Source organism: Chinchilla lanigera, unplaced genomic scaffold, assembly GCF_000276665.1.
Source record: "Chinchilla lanigera isolate Chin_1 unplaced genomic scaffold, ChiLan1.0 scaffold00001, whole genome shotgun sequence".
In the NCBI taxonomy this organism is placed as follows: domain Eukaryota; kingdom Metazoa; phylum Chordata; class Mammalia; order Rodentia; family Chinchillidae; genus Chinchilla; species Chinchilla lanigera.
Window position 1 is genome coordinate 46125291 of NW_004955402.1, and position 15370 is coordinate 46140660.

General features: G+C 31.4%; 1 protein-coding gene across 6 annotated transcripts in view; it reads left to right on the forward strand.

The window, feature by feature from the left end:
• Kiaa1468 (KIAA1468 ortholog) overlaps positions 1-15370 on the forward strand; it is a 111496-nt gene that overhangs the window by 10456 nt on the left and 85670 nt on the right. For all 6 annotated transcript variants that reach the window (XR_001232916.1, XM_005373018.2, XM_005373019.2 and 3 more), the window contains exons 2-7: positions 1224-1313; positions 10087-10158; positions 10271-10326; positions 10436-10549; positions 14670-14873; positions 14980-15071. Coding sequence is in view for 5 of the 6 variants with exons in the window: in XM_005373018.2 (XP_005373075.1) it covers positions 1224-1313; positions 10087-10158; positions 10271-10326; positions 10436-10549; positions 14670-14873; positions 14980-15071 (628 nt within the window). In the remaining variant the exon portion in view is untranslated. The remainder of the gene's footprint in view (positions 1-1223; positions 1314-10086; positions 10159-10270; positions 10327-10435; positions 10550-14669; positions 14874-14979; positions 15072-15370) is intronic.

The following is a 15370-nucleotide window of genomic DNA, read 5'->3' on the forward strand; positions in this document are numbered from 1 at the left end:
TGCGCTTGCCAGGCAGGCGCTTTGCCCTTGAGCTAAATCCCCAGCCCACTATTGTATAATCTGATTTTTGTGTAAACAATAGTTTACTTTCCAGTCTGGATGCCTTTGCATTCATTGGTTTTTTAAAATGAGAATCGGCTGTTGTACTAATCATTATTCTCCTATATGAATGTTTTGTTTTTCTTGGTCTGCCTTTTATGTTTTCTATTCACTTTTGGTTTTCAGCAACTTGATCATAATATGCCTAAGTTTCTGCAGTCTTTATCTCCACCTCTTGTCTCACCTACGTTGACTCCCGTTTTTTTTTTTTTTTTTTTTTTTTTTTTTCTTTTTTTTTTTTTTGGTACCAGGAACTGAACTCAGGACCACTGAGCTATATCCCTAGCCTGACTCCAATTTCTACATGTTGTTTTCTTACTGACCTACAGATTCTTGTGGCTGTGTTAATTTTCTTTTCAATCTTTTTTCCTCTTTAATCTTCAGATTAAATAATTTTTATTCATTTACATGGTCGCTATTCTTTCCTCCATCATCTTCATTCCTTTACAAGACTCTACAAGTAGATTTTTAATTTCAGACATTTAGTTCTCTGTTCTAGAATTTCTATTGGTATTTTTTACGCTGCACTTTTCTGCTAAGATTTTCTCTCTTTTAACTCACACTTTACATATATTACTTCACTTCACAATATTGTTATAATATCTGTTTTAAAATTTTAGTGTACTGATTCCTGTATGTAGTTTATCTTTGTATTAGTCCTAATTTGTTTTCTTTTGACACTGGATCACATTTTATTGATTTTTTTTTTTTTAATGTATCAAGTAATTTTGTATTGTATGATAGACAATACGTATCTTAAGTTGTGAAGACTAGAGGGTTTTATGTTTTCAGATTGTTTCCTTCTTTATTATATAATTATTTCATTCAAACTGAATCTGCAAAGTTTGCCCTTCTGGCCGTTCAAATTTATGTTCTATTGTTTTGTCTTTGGGCTTTTTGCTGTATGCCCTGTGTGTGGATTGTGTGGCAGTCAGTCAGAGATTTGGGCAGGGAAACTTGGTTACTCTATGTAGTTTAACTGATCTGAGCATCTTTATCTTTTTTGTTTAATCCTAGAACTTAAATTCATGGTTTTATTAACCTGAAATATCGATAAATTCTTGAATTCTAATCATTTGAAAAAAATTAAAATCTGCTTATTGTTATTTTTGTCTTTATTATAGATCGAGCTGGAAGCATCAGTACTCTTGATTCTTTAGACTTTGCAAGATATTCAGATGATGGTAACAGGGAAACAGATGAGAAAGTGGCAGGTAAGACTATAAAGACAGAATTGGATTTTTGACTTTCCAGAAATAATAAAATGACTTGAAGAATTTTCTTCCTTCTACAATATGGTATGTTAATATAATGTATGTAGTTATTATATAAAGTTCTGTTACTAATTACTAATTTATTATAAGTTTGAGGTTCTTGCAGTAATAACTTTCCCATTCCAGTGGTGATAAGAGTTGATGGATTTCTGTGTGTGTGTGTGTGTGTGTGTGTGTGTGTGTGTGTATCTATCCCTGCATATAGCTGGCAGTTTACAGTGAAACAGGTGTAAAACTGGTATAAAACAGGCGTAAATTAGCTCTTGTCACTTTGTTGTACAAAGTTAGTTGGATATCAGCTTCATTTTTTTGGTCCTCCAAACCAGGGATGATATTCAGGTATGTGTATCGCCATATCTCTGTTCTTGAAAACTGATTAAAATAGTTTTACTCTGTTTTGTTGTTGTTGTTTGTTTTATTTTGCATTGGGAATTGAACTCAGGGCCTTGCATTTGCCAGGCAAGCACTGTGTCCCGGAGCTACATCCTCAGCCCAGTAGTTTCATTTTGGATGGTGAATAAAACTTTGCCTGGAGTTCCTTTGGTGCTTCCCAACTATTATAACATGTCTTTAGACTCTTTTCTGACTTTCCTGTGATCCATAAAATAGAGAGTCGATTTTTGATATAGAGAGGTGCTTAAGGACTTGCCCCATTCCAGTAAGAAGGAAACACCGTTTCAAATTTTTTGGCTGTTCATTCCAATCTCCTTCCCCTTCTCATATCCCTTCTTCTCCACCTGTCCTGTCTTCTAGATACCACCACTGACTTTGGAGGGCTACTGTGTGCCCTGTATTCTGCCTATACCAGATCAGACAGTGGGAGTGGGTTTCACCCTGGAATTTGCCAGTGTAGAAGCTTTGGTACCTAAAGTGTAAATATCTGATACCTTCCTTACACCTCTAGGCTATGACTTCCTCCCTTGAAGTCATTCTTGATTGTGTTCCAGGGATTTTAGTTTTCATAGGACTTTGGCCTGGAGAGAGACTAGAAGAACAGATCTCACTTAAATATTTTGAGCTACATTGGAATGTGGCCACACCTGAAACAGGAGGTATGCCATATGAGCCTACAAGGCAATATAAGGTCAGAAAATGTCCGTAATACGGATTCTTCTCTATTGAATTTTTTTTCCCAAAGTTCCTTAAAGCTTACCAAATGTTACAGCCATTATGAATAAGCATGGGTACTGATTCTTATATGACACTTCATATGCCTCATTCTAAACCGTCTAATATTAATTCACTGAATGACAGCATTATTATCATCCTCTCCTCCTCAGGAAACAACCCTTCAGAGAAATTATGTACAACCTCAGAATCAAAACCAGGTTCAAATCCAGAAAGCCTAGCAACAGAGCCCATAATTGACCATACCATATGTTACCCCTTGCCATGAGGGATTAGATTTGACTTAATTAAAAATGATAGTTTTCTTCCTTGCTCAAGAATAGAGATGATAAATATTTTAAAATCTTAGACAATGTTATACAAATTAAGAAAAAAATTTGATTGTCTTATTTAGCAAAAGTACTATAACTGTTCAGCATTATAAACAATTGATAACTGTATCTACCCAACAAATCACATCAATAATATCTAAAAATCAGCATATCAAATTAAGTTATTCGAATAATTTCAGGATTAATTTAGCCTTTTAACTGTATCACTTATCAGATAACAGTGTTATATAATTAGGTGTTACGTAGTTTTGTTACATTATTAAACATACGTTTAATTTATTTACAGGTTAAATAGATAAAGTTGTATATGTTTTATTGTATATACTGTTACATATTAGAAAAAATTATTTCACAGAAATTGGCCATATAATTATATTCCTTTTAATTTCCATTTGAAAATGTAAGTTTTAGGTTGAGTCAAACTGAAAAGATTCATGATTCTCATTATTTAGTTATTTTAGTAGTTCTAATTAGGAGAAGGAATTATTGATGTAAAAGCAAATGTGAGAATCTTGCATGACACCACTACACCTGCGGCGCTGTAAAAGCAAATGTTTAGCTTAAATTTGTACAATTGGAACAGTCTCTACTTACGATATTGTAGGCAGAAAAGAAAAGAGAACAGAAATACCTCTGACCAAATTTTGCTGTGTATATAACATTTTTATTTTCTCCTTTTTTAAAAATTAGAACTTTTAGTAAAAAGATTAATAATCTTGCATCTAAATACTTTCTGATAGTGAACAAGGAGCAGTGTATCTGCTTAGCCCACATACTTATACAACTAAGAGTAGAATGTATTAAATATGTGATAGTTTTAACCTTACATTTTTAATCCAAAGGATATACTATAATTCTAAGTTTGGAGAAATACAGTAATTTTTCATTATTATACTTTACTCTCATATAAATAAATGAGTTCATCTTCCTTAGAAAAGGAAGAAAATGTTATCTCAAGAAAAAAGTTTTCAGTCTTTTAATCTTGTGCTATAAGATCAGTAAAAGACTGAAAACTAGATGTTATCAAACTAGATGTTTAGATATATGTGGAAGAGACTTTGCTTGGCAAAGTAAAAAAGCTTATTTAAAAGCTTATAAAAAGACCAATAATTCATGAAAGACCCTATTCTGTCATCTGTCATTGGGTGATATGGTAAACCTCACAAAGAATGAAGAAGCATTCAAGAAAGAAAAAATAATTTAATTTTCTGTGACAGTGTGGGTTGGAAGTATAGATAACACAGGTAACCCACATATAGGGTTATGATAACACAGGCAGTTGATTGCCCCACCAGGCAAATGTAGGGTTCGGTGTTTTTCAGTCTTTAATCAGCTGTTGATATTTATGAAATAGATTCTACATTTGTTTTCAACATCAGTCTCATTACCTTTCTTCTAAATTTAAAAATTAGTTATTTTCTCAAGCCTGGACAGATTTTTCTTTCAAAAAGGAAGCAAATGAGCAAATATTTATAGAGTACTTTTCCCTGCCAGCCAGTATGCTAAGTACTTTCAATAAAGTATTTAATTCTGTTAACAGTCCTATAAAATAGGTAATAAAATCCATATTTTTAAAATTAGAAAACTGAAGCTTATCAAGGTTGATGCATAGGATTTTGAATACATAGGATTTTTTATTTCAAGCCCACAATATGTCTTTTAGTATAAGGCTATACCTCTGACCCATCTATATTTTTTTGTGGTGAGCAGAATCTTATTTTTCCCATAAAAAAGTCTTAACACTGTCAGTTGCTTCTCAAATAACTAATCATGTAAAAGCTTTGTACTTTTTACTGTAGATATTTTCTATTTCTTGATTTATTTTTTGTATGAAATATACATTTTTCACATAAAGATGAGTTAAATAATAAGACATCAGATAAAATAAGTCTGAATGTATTTTTATTTCTTCATTAAAAGTCCTAAAGTCTTGTTATCTTCCTTGAAGATAACAAGAGACATCCATACCCTAAATATTGGCATTGCCATTATTTTACATATTTTGAGCATCTGTTATGCGTTAGGTACAATATTATGCAATAGCTAAAAACAAAATAATAAAGTTTCTCCCCATAAAGGATTCGTCCTGAAGCATGTCTGTATCAGTAATTCAGTCCTTTGGAAATAGTGACAAAAACCTTGTTACTTGTAGAATCACCAGAGTCCTGTTTCAGGTTCACAAGATCCCTCTTTTAGCATCAGAGTCCCTAACTTTGTTCTTATATCTCTACCTGTTACTTTGTGATTTCTCTGCTTTATATCTTAACTCTGCTGGTATCTAGAAAACTCTTAGAAACTATGCTTTGTAAATTATTGGGAAAGATATTTGTGAATGCTGGTAAGATCATTTAATATTAAAACTATCACATATGACATCAGTTGTCCACTCAAGAAATATTTGTTGAACACTTACCCTGTATTCCAGATATTATGTTGTTCTGGGAATAACAGTCAGTAAGGAAGATATATGAGGCCTTATAATATCTGTGTGATCTAGTAGATGTTCTGAAATTCAGATTTTTTGCTGTAGGATAATCTGCCCCTGTCCCCTCTGGTAAAAGGTATCATCAGTAGCCTTTTCATTCCTTAGATAGTGATCTGACACCTTCATATACAGCTTTCAGGATTATTTTTAAGTGTATTTCTCCCCTGGTACAGTTAACATATTTTCCTTCTTATTACCAGTACTTTTGATTTTCTTTTTTCAGCCATATCTAAATCTTGCAATTTTGTGTGATTGAAAATAAGATATACTCCGACAAGGCTGAAGATAGCATTTTGAAAATAGATTTAACTGCATTTGTTATCATGAAATTAAGATAGACTCAGAAAGGAAAAACAAATCATTGTGATGGGTAGTTATACCTAAGCTAAAAATAATAGTTACTATGTAATCATTAAGATTTTTGTATATTGGTATTATTTTCTTTAAGTTTAGAATTCCTAAGTGTATTTTACGACAATGTTCGTTTCAAAGGGAAAAACAGTAGCCAAACTTAGTGGTGCCCACCTGTAATCTCAGTACTCAGGAGCCTGAGGCAGGAGGTCAGTATGAGGCCAGCCTGGGCTACATAGTGAATTAAAAGACAGCCTTAACTACATAGCAAGACCCTGTCTCAAAAAATAAAAACAAACAAAAAAAGGAAACAAAACTGGGAGGAGGCACAAAATAATAATTTCATGATTATATAAGTTTATAAAATTGTGGCTTTTCTGTATGATTTTTAGAGCCTTTAATACAATTGTAGGTTATTATAGTAGTTTATATGATAATGTAAATCTGTACTCTGGCAATAGGAGAAACAGATGAAATGAATGGCTAGAGTCGTTAAAGGCTTTGAATCAAATGATTTAACATTTAGTTTATGGGAGGGTAAGGAGAAGGGATAAGTGCAGAGTAATGTCCAGGCTTCCTGTTTGACCAGCCTAGTAGGTAGTGATGACATTAATGGGGAGAAACTCCAGGAAGATCAGACTGGGTAAGAAGATGAAGAAATTCATTTAGATAAATGAAAATTCAAAATTAAGCAGACATTCAAGTGGGCATCTCTAGAAGATAATTAGATAGTTTGTACTCGAGAATTTAAAGATCTCTGAGTCTTAAAGTACTTGGGAAAAATACAGTGAATATCATCTCAGCAGTTAGATAAAGGACAAAGTGGAAAGGGGTAAGGATAGCATTCTGAGAAACACCAACTCTGAGACGAATGACAAAGGAATCTGAGCAGGAAGAACAATAACTAGAAGAATGTGTTTCTTTAAAGGCTGTGGGGTATACATGCACTAATTCCCTACAGTGAATGTGATCATCATGTACTGCAAATATGTACTAATAAAAATAAAAAATTTTAAAAATACATGACCATTATATTTTAAAAACATAAAGGTGTTGGAAGAGGGTGCTTTTATTCTACTAAGATGAATGCAGAAAAAGAGATGTCTATAAATTATGGAGAGTGCATTTTGCTGTGATTTGCTTGTCACTCTATAAGTCAAGCCTAATGAGTATTTCCTATGTCCTTAATAGGCAGAGGAAATTCTGTAAATCCAATAGAGGTAGTAGTAATACTGTCCAGAATTTTTGTGTTGTTTAGAAATGGACTTTTATTCTAACATATAATTGTAAAAAAATCAAAAAGAGAATCCTTCCTTTCCTTAGAACTTGTCTTAGGTTACTAAAATAAGTATTAAAAATTGAGAAGGATTACCCTGAATCATCTTATATTAAGAGGAGAAAATCCAGAAAATTCTGACCTGAAAGAAGACAATTGGATATCTGCTATGAAAAGGCAGTGTCCTAACTCAAACCTATTGATTTCAACTCTTGAATGATAAACTGGAGGGGAAATGAAAAAATACATAACTCAGATCAGTATTATAGGAAAGATCTTCCAAAATATTGTAGTATTTTGAATTTTCATGTCAAAATAAACTAAGTTTAACAAGTACTTCAAGATACTGTTAGTACTAATTTTAGATAGGTCCACAAAGTATTATTATTTCTCCTTTGATACTTAACACTTCACCTTTGATATTTCTACATAGTTGTATGTATCTTTAGTAATGAAAGAATGAATACTTTTAAGCACTCAAGTACCACTGATACTCTACCAGTTTTATAAACACAGATTGGGAAATAACTGTTTCAACTAATTTGATGCTGTTTATCCTGGTTTGATCATTAATTATATTTTGGAAAATTATAATATGCAATGTTACTATATAAGTACATATGTCCAGTTCTTTGGTTCCAGTAAGAGCATTCAGCGGGTTTAGGCATAAATTGAACAGGATAGTTGCTGCTTCCTGTAGCATGTTTTATAAACACATATATTTTCAAACATTTGTAGAGAGAATGCTACTATTTGAAAAATATTTAGAAATTGTTCTGTATGATGAATATCTTTGCAAGATAATTTTTAAACTCTAATGTTTTAATAAAAAGACAAATACATATATTTATAAATATTACCACTGCTTTAAAGAAGCTTTTGTGAAAGTTACACCATTATTTGATTATACTGTGACTTTATAGAGATGTACAATAGTTTCAAAAATGCACCTTTGTCTTCTAAAGTCTATACTGTATACTAAGAAACATGCAGCAGAGTGAATTCATTTTGGTAGGCGCTGTCTTTTTCAAAGTACTGGTAACTTCTAATGACATTTGGCAACATATATTAGATATGCATAAAAATATAAATTCTTGCCGTCTGACATGGGTTTTTCTGGCTTTCTGTGCCTTAATCATTCAATGTTTTGCTCTTGGTCACCTAAACTTTCACCTATTTAATTTTGAGTTTTTCTCAGTTTGTGTTTCAACCAGTTTTTCTATCCCCCTTTCATATTTCTATCACTTTCATGTAGGGCATGTCTGATCTGCAATTTTTCTGTAATATGCCTTAGTACATTTTAAGTGATATTGAAAGCATATATATGTATATGTATTTAACACTTCAAATATATGTATATAGATGCTTTAAAAACAAAAATCATTTACCTAAGGTTTTTAAATAAGACACCATTATGCCATGTAAATCTGTTGCTATGTATAGTCTTATTTAACATAAATTCATTCTGGAAATGTAAATTTTAGAGAAAATGTTTTAACTTTGTTGCACAGAAATGTTTGCAGATCAGCATTGCTGACTACTAAATAACATGTAGTAACATACAGTGTCATCTAATTTTTCGTTGTGCTTCCATGTTGCTGCAGTAAAATTCTGTGCATCAAAATAATTGGCTATCATGTACTAGATGTGATTCAACTATATCTTTAAGTTTTTACTGAATATGTGCAAACTGAGTGAATCCTAATTTTTCCATATTTTTTATAGCTTTGTTGTCTCTGATTAACAACTCACATGATGTTTTTTTCCTATTATTAGTTACAAAAAATTTCATCTTTAAGGTGAATTCTTAACTGTCCTAGTTTTTATGCAGAAGTATGTAACTATCATTTATTAATATCCTTTTCTGACAGAGTCCTTAATTTTCCCAGTTTTACCAAGCAGTACTATCTTTTAGGTCTAAATTTTTTTCATTGGCACAATATTTATGAACTTTAAGCAAAATTTTAGTTAAGACACATGTAGTTAAATTTGGCTCATGATGAAACATTTTAAAGAGTTCAATGAAACAAATTTCCCTAGTATTCATGTTTATCTTATAATCAGAATATGCAGTAACAGGAGAAATCTTTGAGTTTCATTATCCCTGTCAACATGAACAAATCTATTTGAAGGATTGTCAGAACCTTTGAAATATAATAAATTTTATGTAGTGTCCTTCAATAATAATACCCAGTCATTTTAGAAATGATTGAAATGTAAACAGACATTTGCCTTAGAATTACTTTATTTATTTAATTTTTTTTTGGTCTTTTTTGAAATAGGGTTTCGCTATGCAGTCTAGGCTAGCGTTGAACTGACTTTGTAGCCCAGGCTAGCCTCAAACTCGCAGCAGTCCTCCTGCTTCATCTTCCCAAGTGCTGGGATTACAGGCATATGCCACCACTCCCAGCCTTAGAATTATGTTAATTAGAAATTATAAAGGAAACTTTCTATTCGGCTTTAAATGAAAACTAAAAACCTGTAGCTGTTTCTTTTTGGTATTGGGATATGTTTGACCTATCTGTGGTTGTTTTTAGAAAACATGATTATTTGTAAAAAAATTTATAAGTTTCTCAACATTTATTAAATATTTAAACCGTGTTGATTCAATATCTTATAAAGGGATCTATTGTCTAACATGTTTGTATATTGACTTACAGCATTATTCTGGACAATGCATTTAACAATAACTTTTTTAAAATCATGGGGTTTAAAGAATATTTCCTTGGACTTCATCTAATATTTACCTTTCCTCTAAAATTATGTCACCTGAAAACATCTCATTACATTTTCTTACCTTGACTAAGTGGAACAGAAATACCCAGATTACTAATATTTTTATTCACCCACATGAAAATATGCCATAGATCTTATTTTTAGATAGAAGTATTCCTTGTCAGACAGCTAGAGCATTTGATAATAGTCCCCTAAATTCTACTAAAACTATGGAAAACATTCACCAGTTTGCTTGCAAATCAACTCTGCTGCATGCGTTCACAATTTTCATAAAGATTGCATGCCTTCTGTTTTCAATACAAATTGTATTTTTTTTCATACCCATCTTTGCTTTTTATTTTTTTATTTTTGTTTCCCTTTTCTTGGTTGGATGCCTGTATGTGTTTATTCCAAATCCCTGTCCAGTCCTGGAGTTTGAACTACGGAAAGCCAAGGAGACCATTCAGGCCCTCCGAGCCAACCTGACAAAGGCTGCAGGTGGTGTACATAAAACTTTTTTAAGACCTTTTTCTACTTTGCAAATGTAGAAGTAGCTTGGATATTTTTAAATGTAAAATAGTAAAATACTATCTGTATTTTCTTCTACCAGAACATGAAGTTCCTTTACAGGAACGAAAAAATTACAAATCAAGTCCTGAAATTCAGGTGGGTAAATAACAAATCTAAAAGTATCTTCCACATAAAAAAGTTGTAGGCCAAACACTGAAAGAGGAAAAATTACAGTTTTCTATTTGTCTTTCTATTTTGTTTCCAGGAGCCAATCAAACCTCTTGAAAAGAGAGCTCTAAACTTCTTAGTCAATGAATTTTTATTGAAGAATAACTACAAACTTACATCAATAACCTTTTCAGATGAAAATGATGATCAGGTAAAGTTACTTTATTCCCTTTTTAACTTACAGTTTTATTTTCTCTTTTATCTAGTTTTAAAATTTTTTTAGTTAGACCTGTAGTAAAATTAGATAAGGCTATTTGCCGAAAATAATGGTCTCTACCCTGCACAGTTTAATATTCTATTAATTTACACACTTTTGTTTTCCTGTCACTTTTTAGATACTTTTCATTTATTCACAGGTAGATTTTTACAACTTCCCAGTAACTGTAACCAACTCGTATACCCATATATTCATAAATGCGTTTTTTTTATTTCAAAATGTTTACTTGGTAGTATAATACACACTTAGAAATTCAGTTTAACTATAAGAACTTCATCAGTACCACTGTGATAATTAAGATACTACATAACAATAAGAATATTTTGAATGAGAGTAAAATATAAGCTGTATCTTTCTAGTAGAAACTAAGTTTATCCCCTCTCTTTCCCCTATCTTTCTGTTGGTAGTGGGCCAATTCTATTGGTAGGGACCAACTTTAGAAGTTCACTAGTATTATCTTGATAAAATCTAGTATGATTCTGATAAGCAAAGAAATGATAGCTAGTTTTAATGTCATCTCTTAACCCTGAAAATTTTGACAATTTAGTGCTAATAGATTTGTTTGAATATTTGACCTTAGAAAAGTAAGTTTTTTTATTTAAGAATATAGAGGCCACCATTTTATTAATTTTAATGGTGCTAAACATTGAACCCAAGGCTTGCACATCCTAGGCAAGTACCCTACACTCAGAGAGCCATCATTTTAAATGATGTTTATTCCTCTGGTTCATAAAATCTCCCATAGATCTTTTTGCAAAAATAGAATTTCTCTAAGGTAGATAGCAGTGCATTTACTTCCTCAGTTACTTTAATATATTTGGTAAAAATTAATAGTGATAGTCTTCCATTGCTAGTCAATAGGGATACTTTCTGAGACCTGCATTATTAGTGGCTGTAATGTTAGGTGCTAATCTTATGGGACTGCAATGATGTATGAAGTCTAGTTGATTAAAGTGTTACTATATTTGGCTGAGGCAGGAGGACGCTGCAAGTTCCAGACCAGCCTGGGCTACGCAGTGAATTCAAGGCAAGCCTGAACTACATAGCAAGACCCTGTCTCCAAAAAAACAAGTTTCCCACAATGAAAGCTCCAGGTTCAAATGGCTTTACTTATGAATGCTACCAAACATTTAAGGGAAAAGAAGTCCCAGTAATTCACAGACTCTTAGAAATTGGAGGAGGGAAAATATTTTCCATTTTATTCATTGAGGCCTGCTTAATTCTTACATCAAAACCAGAGGCATTACACACAAAAGTATAGATTCATATTCCTCACGAATGTAAATGCAGAAATTCCACAGAACATTTCAGCAAATTAAAGAATATGTAAGAAGGATAATTCATCATGACCAAATGATGTTCATTCTGGAAATGTAAGTTTAATATACAAAAAGCAGTCATTGTAACTCACCGTGTTAAAAAAAAAGAGAGAAAATTGTATTGTCTGACAAGATGCAGAAAAAGCATTTGATTCAATTAGTATCTATGCCATATAAAATCATTAAGGAAATTAGAAATACAGAAGCATTCCCTCAACTGACAAAGGATATTTATGAGAAACCTGTCACTAACATACTTTATAAAGAAATCAAGGATTTCTACTCTTCTTGTAATCAAGACTGTATTGAAGATTTTGGCTAGTGCAGTAAAACAAGAAAAAGGTAATAAAGAGGCATATATTTTAGAAAGCAAGAAATGTGTAATACTGTTTGTTCACTACTAACATGATCTGAGGTTATCTATATAAGAAATTCTAGGGACTGTCCAAAGTTACTTTAGCAAGTGTGTAAGTTACAAGTTCAATACACAAAAATCTACTATATTTTATGCAGGGAACAACTGAAACTTTAAAAATGTTTACATTTATATAAAAACTAGAAAGTAACTTATGGAGAAATCTTAAAGACTTGTACACTGAAACAATAAAATGCGCTGAGAAAAATTAAGACAAATAAATAAAAAGAGATGTTATGCTCATGGATAAGATGTGTTCCATATTGTCAAGGTATTAATTTTTATTTATATTGTTAGTACAATTACAATCAGTATGTTACTGACATTTTTGTACCGAATGATGTGTTTCATTTGCATGGAAATAGAAAGGAACTAGTTTAGCCAGACAGAGCTAAAGAACCTGAACACCTGACTTCAGGTCTTTGAGTTACTCCTGGTACACATAAATCACTGAAACAGAAGAGAGATCACAGTCTCACACATCCGTGATCCCTTGATTTCCCACAGAGTGCAAAGTAAATTCCATACAGAAAAGATCATCTTTTTTACAGATGATGGTGGAACAGTTTGGTATCCATATGCCTCCCAAAATGAAATTCCAACTGTTCCCCATACCATATTCAAAACTCAAAATGGGGCATATACTTTTAATGTATATTCTGTAAATCTGTAAGCCGTCTGAGCAAAAATACAGCTGCAGGGATCATTAGAGTTTTAAAAAATAGACAAAAATTTCTTAACTATGATACTACAAGCAGGATGTTTTCTATCAAATTTGTTGTCTCCAAAATTATTGACTTCTGGTCTCTGAAAGCCACTCAAAACTGAATGAAAAATCAAATCATAGATGAGGTAAAAATATTTACAAGCAGCATCTGGTGTAGAATTTGTTACAGCTCTCAGCTCAATAATAGATTAATCCAGTTTTTAAAAAAGAAACAAAAGATTTAAACACATGCTTCACCAGAGAACTTAGTTGGTAGCAAATATACTCTGAAAAAGATGCTTAACATCTTCAGTGCATTAAAATACCACAATACATTTATTAGAAAGTCTAAGACTGTATGGAGTCTTGACAAAGATATAGAGCAGCTAGAAATCTCACTATTGCTGGTTTGAAGTATAGATAAGTAATACATTTTGGATGGATAATAGATACATGGACATTTGATTACAGTATGTAATAATCATTTAATAATTTTTACAAGTTAAAATTTTTTAGTTCTTATTGTAGGCCTAGTTGTATAATGTGCTGTTTAAATACATTTAATAGGCTTTAATTAATTTATAACAATGATAAGTCTAGAGAGATAGGAATTCCGTATTTAGATCAGATTTTCTCCAAAGCCTACTTTCAGTATTCTTATCTATCTCAGATTTAATGATCAACAGTGGTTCCCATTATTCAAGTAAGTCATGAAACAATTAAAAGTAACACATTTAGAATATTCAAGTGAATATGCAATAGTTGCTCAAAAAAGGTCTTATGGGTAAGCTATAAAAAATTGTAAAACAGTTATAAAAAATTGTAAACATTGAAGAGGATTTTATGAGTAAATTATAGGTAAGTTATAAAATATCAAATTAGTACTGAAGTCTGACATGTGAGGTAATAATAGACTGGTAGAATGGTATTTGTATGCTGTTGAGTCGTTTGGAACTTCATAAAGCTTTTCTAAAAGTGTTTCCTATAGAACTTCAGATACTATATCTTTTTATAATATTAAGTCGTATAGTATTGAATTAGAGGGAGTATTTCAAAACAACTGAAATTCTGAAAATTGCTAGAAGCACTTTTATAATATAAATTATATTCAAACAGCTATAGTAAGAAGACAAGATTAAATTGGTTACTCATCCACTAGAGAGTATGCTGATTTTATATACATATTTTTTGGAATAATAAAGGAAGAAAAAATTTATGCCACCAGTGAGTTTACTTGTAACCTCTAAATAACAGATTCTATCTATGAACTAAGATTTTTCTTAGTCTAGACATGTGTTATGATTTCAAGTAAATATTTGTGCATTATTTAAAACTTTTAAACTTAAGAATTTACATTTTTAATAATAGATTGTGTAACACCTTTACATCTGAGATAATTAAACCTGTTTATCTAGACTGTCAGGAGAATTATAAGAATAATATTAGTGGAAGATGTAAAATAAATTTAAGTATAATTCATACTCACTTGGAGTGTATACTTTGACATTACAACAAAATTATGACTGGTTTTACAGATATTACCAATACTATGAATCTCAAAGTACAAAATAAAATTGTCTCAAAGGTTTTTTTCTCAATATTTTTATCTTTTAGGATTTTGAATTGTGGGATGATGTAGGATTAAACATTCCAAAACCCCCAGACTTATTACAACTTTACCGAGACTTTGGAAACCATCAAGTGACTGGGAAAGATCTTGTAGATGTGGCCAGTGGAGTAGAAGAAGATGAATTAGAGGCTCTTACTCCAATTTTAAGCAACATTCCTCCAACCCTTGAAACTCCTCAGAATTTAGAGGTGAGAAATACAGTTACTAGTCTCATCCATATAAAGTATTTATTAAATTGTATGTAGCCATACTGTGAGATATTGAATTTCTCTTTTTCTCTGGTTTTGATTTTAGAAATCCTTGATAGTACAGAAATTAGAAGATAAAATTAGTTTATTAAATAATGAGAAATGGTCATTGATGGAGCAAATCAGAAGACTTGAAAGGTTAGTACTAGTCATTTCTAAAAAAATCTTAGCTTTTAGAGACACTGGCAAGTTATACAAGTATACAAAACAACATTTCTATTGTAAGGTCTTATTTTTTTCTACATTTCAGTAGTTCTGAAAAAATTTTATAGCTGCTTTATGTGTTTAAAATACTAAAATGCCTTTTTCCCCCAAAAGAAATTATATTATTAAAATTACTGAAATTACATTGTTAAATTAATGTTCTTATAGCTATTTATGTCTTATAATTACAAAATAAGATGTTTTGACTTCTCAGTTTAGCCAGTAACAATAAA